Raw genomic sequence first — 17,639 nt, 5'->3', positions numbered from 1 at the left:
TGATGATGATGAATAAGAAACGTTGCCATTTTTTATTTATTAATTTATTTAAAACAAATATAAAAGTAAAAAATGAAAGACAGGGAGCAAAAATATTTGAATGCAAAAACGTCCTTTTATTAATGATTTTAACATTGAAAAACAACAAATGAGGCCCTACATATGTTCACTGTGTCTTGGGCAGAACACAGGAATTATTGCATGATAAACAAAAACAAACAGTATTACTTTTGATCAAGAGCAACTGAGATGATGTCTTCCGATGACCAGTTGAGAAGCTTCTGTCCCGGGACACACGGCTTGATCCATTCTTCAATGTCATAATCACTATCCATATCATCATCAGTAGCGCAAATATGATCCTTGACGATGCCAGCACTAGAGAACTTGATCGGAACGAAGGTTCCGGGCTTCTTGAAGGACCCATCGGAAGAACTCTGCCCCACCTGATATCCAATCCCACACTTATCCTGCTTGATTGGTAGATCCAAGACTCGGCCCCATCCTTCAGGATGACCAGATTCAACCACAGCTTTGGCTTCCTTTAGTGAAGACATAGGAGCCTCCAACTTCTTCTTTTCAATATAAGGGATCTTGATAGTCTGGACAGCCTCAAACGCTTGACAAGGTGTTTCGTGGACCTCCCCTTCCACATCAATATATTTGAAAGACGCAAGATGGCTTACCACATGCTCTTCCTCCCCACATATTGTGACTATCTTCCCTTGAGTGGCGAATTTGAGTTTCTGATGCAATGTGGAAGTCACGGCCCCAGCAGCATGGATCCATGGACGCCCCAGGAGACAACTGTAGGCCGGGTGGATATCCATCACAAAGAAAGTAATAGTGAAGAGTTGAGGACCTATCATCACTGGTAAATCAACCTCCCCAAACACCGACCTCTTTGAGCCATCAAAGGCTCTCACAGTTAATTCGCTCGGCCTTATCTCAACACCAGAATAGTCTAGCCTCATTAAAGACGACTTTGGTAACACATTCAAAGAAGATCCATTATCAACAAGAACACGAGATAATATAGTCCCCTTGCACTCCACAGATATGTGCAAAGCTCTATTATGTTTTCTACCTTCAGAAGGCAAATCTGCATCAGTGAATCCCAATCCGTTTCCAGCATTGATATTAGACACAACCCCTTCAAGCTGATTTACCGAGATCTCAGGAGGGACAAAGGCAGTGCCTAGGAGTCTCAATAAAGCATTTCGATGCGTCTCGGAGCATAAGAGCAACTGTAAGATCGAGATCTTAGATTGAGTTTGGCTCAGCTGGTCAACCACTTTATACTCACTCTTCTTGATGATCTTTAGGAACTCTTCCATCTCTTTGGCCATAGTATCTTCAGAATTAGAACTTTGCCCCTGGTCTATAGTATCTTCTGTCACTCCTTTCCCTTTTGCTTGAGCTTGAGCTTCTGTATTGTCATCGCGAGTACTCTGGGGAGGGTTGAAAATACGACCACTTCTTGTCATTCTTCCAATGCCAACAACATTATCAACATCTTCTTTCTCAACCGGTGCTTTAATCTCATACTTGGCCCCTTGGTAGAAAACTTCTCCGCCATAATTCCATGGGATTGCCTTCTCACTAGTATACGGAACGGGACCAGGTGATGTAATAACCAAAGGAGGTGCTCTAGCAGGAATTGGGATTTTAGCAGGAGTGTAGGGGATGGATGCCACATTAATTTCATTCTCAAATACCTCGGGCCGTCGTACGCGCTCAAACTGTAGATACCCACTATCTATCAACTGTTGAATACCATTCTTCACTTTATCACAAACTGAGGAAGTGGCCATGCAATCATTACACAATTCTCCACAACCAGCACATAGACCCATTCTCAGTAATTCTACTTTCAGTAAAGGCAACAGAGAGCCTAACTCAGTCACGTCCTTAACCAAACGAGTGTCTTCAACACAATCGAGGGCGTTTGCAGCATGAGACCCATGAGGGGGCATGGGATTTTGAACAACATTAGGCCCTGGAGTAGGAGTGAACTCAATGGCCTTGGAGTCGAGAAGATTTTGAACCTGATACTTCAATGCTTTGCAGTTTTCAATGTTATGCCCGGGTGCTCCAGAGTGGAATTCACACCTTGCATTAGCATCCCAATTAGGAGGCAACTTAGCAGGAGTGGCTAGAGTTCTCAATTGTACCAACTTCAAGTCAAGGAGGTATGGCAATACTTGCGCATATGTCATCGGGATCGGGTCAAAAGTTCTCTCAGGTGCCTTTGGTTGATACTGGCGCGGAGTATACCCTCGTTGCTGATGTTGCTGAAATGGAACATTCGGTATAGTCACGGCGGCCACTTGTTGATGAGCCTGGCTTTTGCCTTTACCATAATAAGCAGCGCTCGTCTCACCCTCTCTTTTCTTGGCAAACCCGTTATAAGGTTTCTTTCCAACAACCCCAGAGGAGGAACTAGCAGCACTCGGATTCTGAATTCTACCAGCCTTGATTCCACTTTCAATTCTCTCACCAATCATGACCAACTCGGCGAAACTCGAGGATGCAGAACAAGCAGAATAGTATTGACCTTCCAAAGTGTTGGTGAACAGGTCCATCATTTCTCTCTCCAACATAGGTGGTTGAACTCTGGCTGCCAACTCGCGTCATTTTTGCGCGTATTCTTTGAAGGACTCATTAGCTTTCTGAGATAGATTCTGCAATTGAGTGCGATTGGGTGCCATGTCGACATTATATTGATACTGCTTTATGAAGGCATCAACCAAGTCTCTCCAGCTTCGAATACTAGCTCTTTCCAGCCTCATATACCATTCCAAAGATGCCCCAGTTAGGCTATCTTGGAAGAAATGCATCAACAGCCCCTCATCCTCGGAATAGACATGCATCTTGCGGTAGTAAGCTCGGACATGGGTCTTGGGACAAGTATTCCCCTTGTACTTCTCAAAATCTGGCACTTTGAATTTTGGCGGCACACGGACACCAGGAACCAAACCCAAGTCATTAATGTCCATACCGAGTCCTTGGCCTTCCATGGCCCTCATCCTTTCCTCCAGTCCTCTGAACAACCTTCCAGCATCATGTGGAAATCCCAACTCACTTTCAGGAAATAGATCCTCATGTCGATCTTCTTCCAACACGGGGATGGCAGCAGCTCTTCTGATTTGTTGTGTGGCTTGTCCTTCAGGAATGGGCTGGGGAGGCCCATAAGGATTACCTTGATTAGCAGCAGGAGGAATTACACCAGGTCCTCCGATCACAGATTCACCATTGACACGAATATCAGCAGGATTCCTTTGCGGGGGGTCCGCGACAACCTGAGCAACTGTGTCCATCCTGATTCTGAGTTCTTCTTGGCGATCAGCCATGTTTTGCATGACTTCCATGAACTGAGCCATCTGAGCAGTAACCTGAGTTCTCATCTGGATAAGATCGTCCCTTAACTGATCCATTTGCAGTGAGTGATTAGCCCTTGTGTAGTAGCGATGTGTAGGCGGAGGTGCAATTGCTGAAAGGGAAAACTTGATCAGTCAGATAAGAACACCATCTGATGTACCTGTTTGTGCATGATGTGCATGAGGTGCATGTGTGCATATGATGTGAGGTGCCATTTTCAGAGTATCCAAAATATTTAATATTAATCAAGAATGTTTAACAATGTGACAAAAGATAAGCATCAAGAGAAAACAAAAAAAGACTCAAATTTCATTAATAATCTTTTTTTTTGAGTTTGGGCATACCCATACATTGACAAGATAGTTCAAACAACAGAAAAGACAAAGGACCCCATCCAACAAGCCTGGTGGTGGTCATGAAATACAAGCTCAAACACTAATCCATCTTGGTGTAAAACAAAGGTCCTCCTTGTTTAAAGTGCTCGTCGCTCCACTTCTTAGTTTCATCAAACATCTTCTTAGTTACTTCTCGATCTCTTCCTTTGACAAAACTTTGAATCACCACATCCTTGCGAAACAACTGCCCATCTAACATATCACAGTGGACCACCAAGCTCTCACATCCTTTGCAATCAGGGAGGGTATTCTTTTCAGATGTACTTTCCATTTCTGCTATCTGGTTTCTGAGCTTTGCATTCTCTTCTGTTAGTCGAGCGGAACGGAGATGACTGCCTTTAAGTTGTGTCTCCACGGCTATCTTTTGAGTAATTTCCTCTTCAAGCTTCTTCTCGATTGCTACCCTCTGAGTGGTTTCCTCTTCAAGCTTCTTTTTCAAACTCTTTACCTCGGCCCTAGCCTCTTTCTCTACTCTGAGCTTGTGAGCCCTTAAGTCTTCTCTGTACTCTCGCTTGAGTTTTTCTTCTGCTTTCTTCACCGCTTCTTCTATAACCCTTTGATGGTCCTCAATACGAACAGTAGTAGCTCTCTCCCCCTTTTCAGTTCTGGCCCTTTTTTGAACTCTGGAAGATCCTCCTTTCAGCATTTTAACCTCATGTGCTAATTCAGCCCTTTTTTGATCCACCAAGAAGTACTTTATTTTGGCGTCTTCCCCTTTTTCTCGCAACCTGATATTCTCCACATGTACTTGGTTGTACTCCTCAGCTGGTACAGTGGCAGTTAAAATCTCAGGTGGTTGTTCATAGAGAGGGCTAACCTTCGGGAAAGGCAACACACGCTCCTTAACTCTTTCTTCAACCCATTCGGTATAAGCTTTCTTAGCAATAGCATTCTTTCCCCCCAAGGTAGTTCGGTCTTCTGTATGAATTTTGTTCCACGCGCTCCTTACTTTCTCCAAACCATCCGGATCGGTTCCTTTTTCAAAGCAAACGGACTCAAATATCTCTTTATCCAACGGCTTGTCCTTCAGTACAAAACCCAACTGGCGCAGTGCTAGCTTCGGATTATAGTTGATAACTCCTTTTGTCCCTATGAGAGGAACATTGCCAAAACTTCCACATCTGGTTATAACTTGCTCGATGTCCGTTCGGAGGTGATACCAAACGATATCATTAGCAGTAAGTCCCATAATCCTTTGGGGCCACTTCTGTGAATCTCTTGTAGTGACAAATGCTCCGCTTTTAGGCAAATGTGAAGAAAACCATTCGTACAGTATTGGCAAACAACCCCCAACTGATCCCTTTTTTCCATACCTAGAATGGATGGCATAATAAGTGTCGGCCAACAGAGTGGGTACAGGATTTTGATCCATGAAGAGACAAATGGCAGTGAGATCAACAAAATTTGGAATATTCGGGAACATCACTAATCCATAGATCATGACGGCCAGGAGAGCATTGAATTCTTTCCACTTTTCCTTATCAGCAAGGGTTTCAGCTTCCCTCATCAGAAATTTCACATAGAATCCATGGGTCCCACCATTAGGCTTCCAGTTATCCTTAACGTCCTTCATGCTCAAATAAAGAGCACCAGCAATGCGATCCATTTTGGGCTTCTCGGGTGCACACACAAAAGGAACCTTATGTTGAACTTTGATTTGAAGAATGTGTGCATACTCTTCGAGGGTAGGGGCTAATTGGTAATCTTGAAAGGTAAAGCAACGCAGCTCAGAATCATAAAACTGAAGAAGAGTATAGAGACCCCACTCATCAATACGAGTAGTTAACATAAGCAGAATGTGGCCATAAGTCTTTCTGAATTCATCCAAATTTTGCCCAGTAACTCGGGTGCTCAATCGAACCAAAGGTGTTATATCCTCACGGTAGAAACTGCAAGAGAAGGTATGCTTCGTAGTCTTTTTGTTAACGGTCACACTGTTAGCCATTCTTGATGAGAAGTGTTGACTTTGGATACCTGAAAAATGGCATGCATATGAATATTAATCTCTTTTCTTTTTTTCTTTCTTTCTTTTTTCCTCTTTTTTTCTCTTTTTTTTTTTTGAAATTAAACATGCTATGATGATTATGATGCAATGAAAGCTCCTCCCCACATAGGAGAAGTGTGTGTTTCTTCTGAACAGGATTGGATGTTGCAGGACCAAAAATCCGGCATAAATACCGCAAACCCATGAGAACCATAGTCACCAACAGAATAGAATAGTCACCAACGGTACCTGTCATGAATATCCCACCCCACTCACAGGTGAATCTAGGTCAAGGTAGGTCAAAAGGTCTCCAGCGTTAGCAACTCTCCTGAAACACCATCATTGTTGCAAATACATGCCAACAACGGTATCCCATTCGAGTCTCAGCTGGTCGTGGGTCTCATGATCGCAATCAACAGAACCTGACATTCTGTTGGCGTCATGACTATCCACTCTATCCTAGGTATCCTATGTGTTAACTCTGGCCTGGGTATTGGGCCTTTTACCTCATAGAACAACCCACCCAACCTGCAAAACAGAACAGAAGACCCCAAGGAACACAGAATATAATCCATATGCATGATGTGCAAACAGAAATAAACATGATATGCAAGCAGAAAAGTAATCATGTAAACATATATACAAGGTATAGACATAAAAGCAAATAAACACCCAGTAAATAAACAAACAAACGCAGGCTAGGATCGACTCGCTAAGGATGGACCAGCAACAGGTCTAGCAACGTCCCCAGCAGAGTCGCCAGCTGTCGCTACCGCGAAAAATGGATCAGAGTCGCCACTAATATATTTATCCCATAAGGGAAAGGAATATCAGAAAACCTAACTCAGAACAAGAACAAGGTCTTTCGACCAGAGAATAGGGTACGGGAGTCGGTTACGCGAGGGGAAGGTGTTAGCACCCCTCACGCCCATCGTACTCGATGGTATCCACCTATGTTTGTTTCTATCTAAAGGGTGTATCTATGTCTAAACCTAAATGCGAATGAATGCAAAAGAAATACGGGGAAAAGAAGGAATTATTTACAAGTGTGTTCGCTTAGGCCCCGCGACCCAATGCCTACGTATCCTTTTCAGGAATCAGAACGACCGTAGTTCGGCTCCATAGTTTCCATTTGTTTTGTGTTTTTTAGTTGAACAGAGGTTAAGGTCACAATCCACGATGCTCGACCTTTGGAGACTTATACGCCTAGTTTTGGAAAGGACTTAACATGTTCTTAAGCGCCTAACAAGGCAAAAGAATGAACTTGGGTTTGTGTTTTTTATGTAACTACATGATGAACAAAACCCAATACAAGGTTTCGCACCACTTCGTCACTTTGTTTTAATTCGAGCCTTTATCAAGTGTTTTGGATGTTTTTGGTTGGGTATTTTTTAAGGGAATTTACTTTGCGATTAGAATCACATAAAATGTATAATGATCGAGAAGCAGATTAGGGAATGAATCCCACTCACTTCTATCCCATTATATAATGTTCAAGAAACAGATTAGGGAATGAATCCCACTCATTTCTATCCCATTAATTAATGTTTGAGAAACAGATTAGGGAATGAATCCCACTCATTTCTCTCCCATTAAGTAGTGACCGAGAAACAGATTAGGGAATGGATCCCACTCATTTCTATGCCACTAAGTGATTGAGAAACAGATTAGGGAATGAATCCCACTCATTTCTCTATCACTTTCTTAATGTGATTCGCCTCTTTATTTATTAGTGTTTTAAAGTTGAAAAGAAAAAAGAATGAACAAGGGAACTAACCTATTCTCTAATCTAAGTTATTCTAATCTAAGTCTAATGGCCCTAATGTCAAGGATAACTATCCTAACCTATCTCAATTCCTCTTAACAAAGAAGGAAGAGTCTAAGGGAACATGGCAAAAGAATGGAGTTACAACTCCAACAAGATGAGAAGAGAGCCCTAGGGCAGTAGCAAACCAAAGGAAATAGTGTCTTAAATCAAACACAAAAGCATCATGGCATCACACGAAAATATTCACAAGAAGTTACCAAAGTATCGCTTGAATCGTTACTTAACAATTAGCGAACAAACATCAATTAACCGAAACAAAAAGCAAATGAAAACATGAACAAAGCTTAAAGTCAGTAGCAACTAGTTCATTTATAGGTCCAAGACCTTATACCAATCTATGTTAGTCAATTAACTTGAAACAAACAAAGTTCTAACAAAACTATACAAAACTAGGTCAAAACTAGTTAATAGAATTCAAATTAGGAGTGAAGTTAGAAGGATGTATTTACATGGTAGAAGTCAGTAGCTAATGACCTCTAATAGGTGTCTAAACAATCATGGAATCAAGTCACAAAGTCTCATACAAAATTATAGGTCATTTGGACAAGTTTTGATACAATCGTTAACCAAAGGTGAGTTATTTACAAGTGAAAAAGAAAAATCAAGTAAAATAAGAAACATGACTTGAAAAAATTCAACTCCAGGTCCTAGGACCTCTAAACATCCCTACTTATATGTAAAAAAAGAAACTAAGTCAATTGCATAAAGGTAAAGCAAATTATAGGTCAAATTCGCATGGTTATCCGTTTAGGAACGCACATAAATCGGGTATAGAAAATCTAATGAAAACCTAACCAAAACATAGAATTAAACTTTTATTTTTTCCACACAATATGGTATATGAGCCTACTGATATCACACAAAAAATGGCAATCAAATTCTACTCCTAAGGTATTAAACAAAATTAATTTGCAAAATCGATCAAACTAAAAAACACAATGAACATGTTGAAAGAAAGGATTTATTAAAAATAGGAAAACAATTTCTAAAAATCTGAAAAAAATACCACAATTATTTACACATGTGATTCTATCTAGAACATATTTTTATTTATTTTTTATTCCAATGGAAAATGAGTTATGAATCAAAAACTAGAGGGAAAACAAATTTCACACAAAACAGGATTCTGCCTAAGCCAGGGGGTGTTGAAGTAATTGAAATCCTGTTGTTTAGCGCGTGGGCCTGAAACTGGGAGGTGCGGAAACGAACTCGCTATGCCCAAATATAGAACCAGCTCGTGGCCCACTTTGAAACATCCTACACTACTTTCATTTTTATTATTCCACTTTCTTTATTCTTTTTATTAATCAGCATGTCATTTTTGTTAGTATTATGGTGCTATGTTGAACGTGACAAAACAAATGAACACTATGCATCAATTGGTCATGTAGTAACTTAAGTCATATAGGACAAAAAAAACTCCCAGCCAGTCACGCCCTGCCACCTATTGAATCAATCATATGAAGGAAAAAAAAAAGAGCCCAAAATGCTTGGAAAGAAACCCAATCACACCCTGCCACCTAATACGGACGAAAACGCCCCTGCCTAATCTACACCGGAGCCGGAGATGCTCCGGTCATCTTCTTCACTTGGCGCCGCCGCGGGCTCGCCACCGGACCACCCAGAACAGAAAACTACACCCACCATCCCACTCGGAATCTTGCTCTGAGCGCGGATCCGATGTTCGTTTTCTCTGATTCTTCCTATAACTTACAAAACGAATGCATTTATGAAACCCTAAAATCCAAGATCTCCTCTAAAACACACAAAGTAAGCACCAAAGCAATCCTCATGACACAAGGCATTCAAATACGCAGGTTACACATTCATACGGAGACTATATCTTGCAAACCAAAACTATGTTCAAAGAAAGCATACTCATGCATCATATGCAACACAATCAATGAAAACATGGTGGTCTAAATCCTAACCCAATCCCTGATGACGGGTTCCAGGCCTATACATGCTTCTAAAGCAAGGGATCCGAATGCTTACTTGAAAGATCTTTGATCAAGGTTTGAAGAGGAACTCCGAAGGCTTTCCTTGTTCTTTGATGATGAAGAATATGGAGAACTCAGATTTGCAGAGGATCTTGGATCTTGACAACTTTATGTTATTGAAGTTTGATGAAGATGATGACGGACGAAATCGATGGCGAAGATTGTTGATGATTCTTGAATGGAGATAGTTTGTTTGAAGATGGTGGTGGAGTATGTTGGTGTGAAGTTGTGCTTGCTTCTGTTATGAGGATGAAGGATGATAAAGATGCAGGGTTGTTATGGTGTTGCTTGATGAAGATTCCATGGTGAGTGTGGTGGTTGAAGGTTGTTTGTGGTGGTTTGTTAGGTTGTTACGGTGGAGAGGGAGATGAGAGAAAGAGAGTAACAAAAGAGTGAAAAGTGAGAGAAAATGGGAGAGAGGGAAAATGAAGTGGTCCTTGATGAATGAGAGGTTTGGGCTATATATGGTGTGAGCTCATGGTAGGCTATGGTGAGGATTATTGTAGTGTAGCCTTTTTTATCACACTTAAGGAGCAAGTTGTTGCATTTTGAGTAAACCTCTGTGTGCCTTTCACGTGCGCATGGGATTGCATGGTCATTTGTAGACTAGTGTTGCTGATTGTGCATATGCTATAACCTCGTCACACGCCCCCAGCTTGTGCTGCAGATTTACGACATACTTCTCGAGCTATAACTCTTTCCAGGACTCCATCTTTGAGCACGTATATCACGAACTCTAACTCACCCCTTGATCCAATCTTATGATCAATGTAAAAAGGGCATGGAATAGGAAAGGTTTCACATTTGGAAGTCATTGAGATGAGGTTTGGAACTTGCTCCAAAATGTCCACAAACATCACTGGCCTTGCTGATCATGCTGGGCGCGCAGGCCTTGTTCTGGCCTCAGGAACTTGGTAAAACGTGACTAGATTAAGGCATGACTTTAATGCCTCATGAATGATTGCATACACACCCATTTTGCTTGATTCCGGTTTTAATGGATAAAGGGCATGGGGGAGAAGAGGATTGTGTTAGACTTGCTCCCATATGATGCTTATACCTCTCTAAAATTGTCTTTACATTTGGCATGCCACCTGTTCGATCGAATGCCTCGCGCATGCCCAGGTTGTTTGCCCACACTCATGCCAACACACACCATTGCCAGGGCATGACTTTAGACTCTTGTATCTTACTCTATACTTAATCAAATTCCATGATTATTGTCTTGTTGGATAGAGAGCGTGGAGTAGAGGAGATTCATACCAAGTGTGGACCTGATGAGTCTTTGTGCTTCCCTATAGTCGGCTTGAAGTTTGGCACATCACGTGTTCGTAGAAATGCTTGCCTGCTGCCCAGAAATTTGCCTTGCTACTTGACTTGCATAAGTATGATTTTGCCAACTTCTCCCTTCAATAACTCTCAATCCATATGTCATATGAAAAAACTCCCAACTACAACATTGTAGAGGGCCATGAGATGAACATTTTTGGTGTTGACCTTGTCTTGAAATGAGGCCTAGAAACACGTGTAAACTGGTCCTAAAATGAGCTGACCAACCATTTCCCAATCTTTCCAAAATTATTCTAAGTATAGAACCTTCTTTTTATGGCAACTTCAATTTTCAACTAATTTTCCAATTTTGGTAATTTTGATATTTTCTTGATTTTATTTATTTCCTTGACTTTCTTTGACCGATTTTCCACCGTAAGTCCATATTTGACAGTTGACTTTGACTTTAACCAAAAAGTCAACATTTCCTGATTTTTCTGATTTCAGATGAATTTCCCGATTAATCAGTTTCCGATACAATTCTCAATCAACTTTCAGCCAAAGAGACTCCAGTGAATATTTCTTCAAGCATTTGCATTTTTGTACTCAAACGGTCAATTCTTTTTAATCAGAGCTTTGACTCGGAGAGAGTAAAACCCTGATTTTAGGAGTATGCAAATGGAAATGATCCTCTTCGATAAGACCTCAGATCTGACTCTTCTTTACCAAGAATATCCCCAACCTCAGCCTCTTTTTCACCGGTTTTCTTGGATAGTGACAGTGATATGGATGAATGCCTTGGATGAATGGCCTATATGAAATATGTGTATGAATGTGATGTGAAAGCCATTTGGGAATAAATAAGTGGGCAAATTTTGGGGTGCAACACTTGCGTGTTTAGCAAAATTGATCTGAGGTCTGGATATCACCAAATTCGTGTGAAGGCAGAAGATATTCAGAAAACGGCATTCCGAACGAGGTATGGACATTATGAATATTCTGTTATGCCATTTGGTGTTACTAATGCACCTGGTGTTTTCATGGAGTATATGAACAGGATATTTCATCCGTATCTTGACAAGTTTGTGGTAGTGTTCATTGATGACATTTTGATTTACTCGAAGAGTGATGAAGAACATACAGATCATTTAAGAGTGGTATTGGAGTTATTGAAGGAGAAGAAGCTGTATGCGAAATTGTCTAAATGTGAATTCTGGTTGAAGGAAGTAAGTTTTCTTGGCCATGTAATTTCGAAGAATGGTATCGCGGTAGATCCAACGAAGGTGGAGGCGGTATCTCAGTGGGAGACGCCGAAGAATGCTTCAGAGATTCGTAGTTTTCTTGGTTTGGCAGGTTACTATAGAAAGTTCATTGAGGGATTTTCGAAGTTGGCATTACCGATGACTAAGCTAACAAGGAAAGGACAAATATTTGTATGGGATTCCGAATGTGAGAAAGGTTTTCAAGAATTGAAGAAAAGATTGACAAGTGCTCCGATCTTAATTTTGCCTAATCCAGCAAAGTCTTTCAATGTGTACTGTGATGCTTCACTGATGGGTTTAGGTGGTGTTTTGATGCAAGATAAGCAGGTAGTGGCCTGTGCTTCAAGACAGTTGAAAATTCATGAAAGGAATTATCCGACTCATGATTTAGAATTGGCGGCTGTGGTGTTTGTGTTGAAGCTGTGGAGACATTATCTTTATGGTTCTCGATTTGAGGTATTCAGCGATCATAAGATTCTGAAGTATCTCTTCGATCAGAAGGAACTTAATATGAGGCAGAGGAGATGGTTAGAATTCCTGAAGGACTATGATTTCGGTTTGAATTACCATCCTGGTAAAGCAAATGTTGTTGCTGATGCATTGAGCAGGAAGTCGTTGCATATGTCTATGCTAATGGTGCGAGAATTGGATTTAATTAAGCAATTTCGAGATTTGAGTTTGGGGTGCGAAAGTACTTCTAATAGTGTTAAGTTGGGAATGTTAAAGTTAACTAATAGTATACTTGAGGAAATTAGAAACGGACAGAAATCTGACGTTGGCTTGGTAGATAAGTTGACATTGATTAACCAAGGTCGGGGAGGTGAATTCCGAATCGATGAGAATGGTGTTATGAGATATGGAGACCGAGTGTGTGTACCCGATATTGCTGAGATCAGAAAGAGTATTCTAGAAGAAGGACACCGAAGTGGATTGAGTATTCATCCTGGTGCTACCAAGATGTATCATGATTCGAAGAAGTTGTTTTGGTGGCCTGGAATGAAGAAGGAAATTGCTGAGTTTGTTTATGCTTGCTTAATTTGCCAAAAGTCGAAAATTGAGCATCAGAAACCGTCTGGATTGATGGAACCGTTGTTTGTTCCGGATTAGAAGTGGGATGGAATTTCTATGGACTTTGTTTCTGGTTTACCTAGAACGAGCAAGAATTGTGATTCTATTTGGGTTATTGTAGACCGGTTGACGAAATCTGCTCACTTTATTCCAATAAGAATGGATTATCCGATGGAGAAGTTGGCTCAGTTGTATGTTGAGAAGATAGTGAGTTTGCATGGTGTTCCGGCTAGTATTGTGTCAGATAGAGATCTGAGGTTTACTTCTATGTTCTGGACAGGATTGCAAGAAGCCTTAGGTACTAAGCTGAGGTTGAGTTCTGCTTATCATCCGCAGACAGATGGTCAGACGGAGAGAACGATTCAATTGTTAGAGGATTTGTTACGAGCTTGTGTATTGGAAAAAAACGGTGCTTGGGATAGTTATTTACCTTTGATTGAGTTTACCTACAACAATAGTTATCATTCGAGTATTGGTATGGCTCCGTTCGAGGCATTGTATGGTAGGAGATGTAAAACACCGTTGTGTTGGTACGAATTTGGAGAAAATGCGGTGGTTGGACCGGAGATTGTGCAACAAACTACAGAAAAGATCAAGATGATTCAAGAAAAGATGAGAACTTCTCAGAGTCGTCAGAAAAGTTACCATGACAAGAGAAGGAAGGATATTGAATTTAAGGAGGGAGATCATGTGTTCATGCGAGTTACTCCAATGACTGGAATTGGGAGAGCCTTGAAGTCGAAGAAGTTAACTCCGCGTTTCATTGGTCCATTTCAGATTACTAAGAAGATTGGGAAGGTTGCTTATCAGATTGCTTTACCGCCTACACTCGCTAATTTGCATGATGTGTTCCATGTATCTCAGTTGAGGAAATACATTGCGGATCCGTCTCATGAGATTCAGATAGATGATATACAGGTGCGAGATAATCTGACTGTAGAGACATTACCGATGAGGATTGAAGATCGTAAAGTGAAGCAGTTACGAGGTAAAGAGATAGCAACGGTGAGAGTGGTTTGGGGAGGACCAGCCGGTGGAAATGTTACATGGGAGTTAGAGAGCCAGATGAAGGACTCTTACCCGGAACTTTTTCGTCTAAGGTATGTTTTTGAGGACGAAAACTCTTTTAGTGGGGGAGAGTTGTAACACCCCATAATTTCAGTTTATTAATTTAATTTGGATTTAAATTAAATAAGTGGAATTTTAGCATTTTAATTGGATTTAATTGGAAAATGATGGAGTAAAAGCTATTGGGCTTATGGTGTGATGTTAGTAAAAGAGGGGTACTATTTAGTTAGGCCTTTTACTAAGTTGTGATATCTTATTTTTATTTTTATTTTCATAAAATAAGAAAAAGGAACCATTTGGGGGAAAAAGGAAGAACACGTGAAAAGAGCAAGAGAAGGGAAAGAGGCAAGAACATGAAACCGGAAGGAAAGCATTCAAGAAATTCATCGAGGTAAGGGGGGACTCTTCCTTTTAGTGTCTCTTATGTGATCTTAGGTAATAGATAGATTGATGGTTTGATTCAATTAGACATTGAGATTGTTAGGTTAGGTTGTTATAATTGGATTGAATTGATGATGATTGTGTGAACTATTTGGTTAATAATGAGTTTAAATGATGTTTTGTGGTGTATAATTGAATGTATGATGATTATATGCTTGTATGTGATGTCTGGGGTCGATTTTGGACTGGTATTGGGTGAAATCGCAGGGTCTGTCGCAGACTTGGGGTTTGCTGAAATCGCAGGTCCGCTGAGCGGAGGGGGTCTGCAGAGCGGAGGTCCCAACGTAGTTCGCTTCTGTTTGACGTTGCTAGAGGTCCGCTGAGCGGAGGTCTGAAGGATTTCGCTTCTGCCTTGCTTCGCTGAGCGAACCTTGCTGAGCGAGAATTTTCTAAAACTTTAAAATAACGTATCTTTTGATCCGTGAATCATTTCTTAGTGCCGTTTTGGGCGTTGTGCAAGTAATTAAATGTTTTATATGATGAATGGTGAATATGGGCAGTAACCAACTTTATTTCTTTAAAACTCGGTTTAATTACTTGATGAGAATTGAACATTGTGTGCATATGAGATAGGTGTGACAATGTATTTGATGTGATGATGAATTGGTTGTGATTATTATTATGATTGTGATGAATGCATGACTATTTGAATGATGTTGAAAACATGTACATAATTATTCGGTGATGTGGTGTTGAGATGAATTGTTCATCGTGATTCGGTGATGTTTTTGAGTATGTTATATGTGTTTCATTCATTCATATGCATTTGATGTTGGATCCCGGTGATGTTTGGATCGTTGATGGACATATTTCCCATTGTGCAGAAATTGTGTCGGTGGGCCGTATCTCGATGAGGCGTAGATCGGTTAGGTGGATTGATTCCACGGTTTATTGGTACCACATGCATAGTGTCGGTTGTGTCATATGCATTTCGTCATAACATGAGTGTATGGATTTCTGTGTTATGTGTTGTAATCTATTATTGTGTGAATCTGAATATGTATAATTGGGTGAACGGTATATTATGATGCTTGTTATTTATGAATTGCATAATATTTACTAATTGAGAATGAGACTCACCCTTACATGTTGTTATTTTCAGATTGAGGAGTAGCGGCATTAGTGCTTGGTGAGGATGACTCGTAGAGTTTATCCGTTTATATTGGGTCGTGTCGGTCATGCTCTGATCTGTAACCCTGGGGAACGATAGTTTTAGAGTTTTTATGAGATTACTCTATTTTATTTGGTGTTGGATTATATTTCCTTTTGGTTGTATTTGATGATGTTTCTTATTCCGCTGTGATAATCATGATTATGTTTTGTGAGTCGTTTCCTAATGAGGCATGACTTTGACCTTAGTGGATTTAATCATTTTAAATAATTGTGGCACCTTTGTGCATATGTTTTTACTCTGATATATTTACTTAAATTGGCGCAGGGTTTAGAAGGGTGTTACACTAGACGCCTGCTAAATACACACCTAAATTTAGTTAAAGGTGTTATAAGAACATGGGTTTAACAATAGATATGTTAAACCCCATGGCCCTTAATTTTTACACCTTCAGTAAATTAAAGAATGCAAATAGTATCAGGTAAATTTTGGGGTATGACATTGGGATGTCTTTCATTATGATTGAACACAGTTTATACAAAGAAGATAACAAAGCGATAACGATAAACCGAATATGTTGATCCTTTGAATCTTCCTCCCCTTGATCTTGAGCCAGATCAATTATCTTCCAAGAGCTTCACTTTGATTCCCTTTCTGCAGTGTTTTGAATTGCTCGAACCCTTGTTCTTCAATCTTCACACTTAGTTGAATCGTTGATGAAGTCTCTTGATAAAAACCCCCAAAATTCACCAATCTTGGAGGACAAAATCCGCAGATTTTATTCACCAAAAACCCCACAAATCTTCACCCACTGGGAACCTTCAATTCCTTTCCATGGATGTTATCGATTTTGATCGCAAATTCACAACGCAAGAATGATAGTGTGTAATTGTGTTGGAGTTGAGAAGAAGAACGAAGATGAGAAGCCTTTGTGTATCTTTCAGTTGCTGGTGTTGAAAACCAATAATTAACAGAAAAAAAATATATATATATATATATATATATAGGTGCTGGTACGTTGATGCAGAGCAAACACATAATTTGGCAATTTTAGAGGAGATAGGTTAACCTACTTCATTGATTAGGTCGACCTAAATGAAGCAGATTCAACCAAGTTATGATTGTTGCCATTTGGGTCGACCTGTTGGGGCTTTGGGTCGACCTAAGATCAGTTGAAACAGGTTCTTGGGATTTTTCTTCAGTTTAGGTCGACCTAGGGGCTTGGTTGAGTCGACCTAAATGGGACAGAAGTGAATCTTCTTTGTTTGCTTTAGTTTGAGTCGACCTAAGGATTAGTTGGGTCGACCTAACTGATACAAATCCATATGCTGTGTAACTGAAGCTTTACAGGTTGGCCTAGGCGTGTGGTAGGTCGACCTAAAGTGTCTTAGATAGCCAAAAACATGCTTTTTCTTGAGTCATTCACTTGTGCTTTTGTATTTGTTCACTTATGATGTTTGCCATGAATCGAAAACTCCTTGGTGAGTGTAGGCTTGTACTTACATACTCCCCCTTTTTGATGATGGCAAACATTTGGTTGAATGACGAAAGCTCCCCCAGAATTGTATGCGTAAGCTCCCCCGTACTCTTAACTTTACCACTTGTATGCGTAAGCTCCCCCGTACTCTTAACTTTACCACTTGTATGCGTAAGCTCCCCCGTACTCTTAACTTTCTCCCCCTTTGACAACATCAAAAGATAGACAACAAGAGAGTAATAGAAGAAAATAACAGAATAATCTTAACAGAACAATATCTTACATATAATAATAGTAGAGAAGTAGAATATAATATCCAAGCATATGAAAAAGTACAAACCAAGCTTAAGTTCAA

General features: G+C 40.3%; 2 protein-coding genes across 2 annotated transcripts; both read right to left on the bottom strand.

The window, feature by feature from the left end:
- Window positions 1-224: 224 nt before the first annotated feature.
- LOC131630013 (uncharacterized) lies at window positions 225-2,603 on the bottom strand. Its single transcript, XM_058900811.1, has one exon. The coding sequence runs from the start codon at window positions 2,601-2,603 to the stop codon at window positions 225-227; it is 2,379 nt and encodes a 792-aa protein (XP_058756794.1).
- Window positions 2,604-3,816: 1,213 nt separating this feature from the next.
- LOC131630012 (uncharacterized) lies at window positions 3,817-5,721 on the bottom strand. The gene is made up of 3 exons (XM_058900810.1): window positions 5,416-5,721; window positions 4,429-5,334; window positions 3,817-4,182 (listed from the first exon to the last, which is right to left on the bottom strand). Exons 1-3 carry the CDS (start codon window positions 5,719-5,721, stop codon window positions 3,817-3,819), a joined length of 1,578 nt encoding a protein of 525 aa, XP_058756793.1.
- Window positions 5,722-17,639: the final 11,918 nt, after the last annotated feature.

The sequence above is a fragment of the Vicia villosa genome, unplaced genomic scaffold (assembly GCF_029867415.1).
Source record: "Vicia villosa cultivar HV-30 ecotype Madison, WI unplaced genomic scaffold, Vvil1.0 ctg.000634F_1_1, whole genome shotgun sequence".
Classification (NCBI taxonomy): Eukaryota; Viridiplantae; Streptophyta; class Magnoliopsida; order Fabales; family Fabaceae; genus Vicia; species Vicia villosa.
Note: the sequence above shows the minus strand (reverse complement) of the source record. Positions and strands in the feature narration are given on the sequence as shown.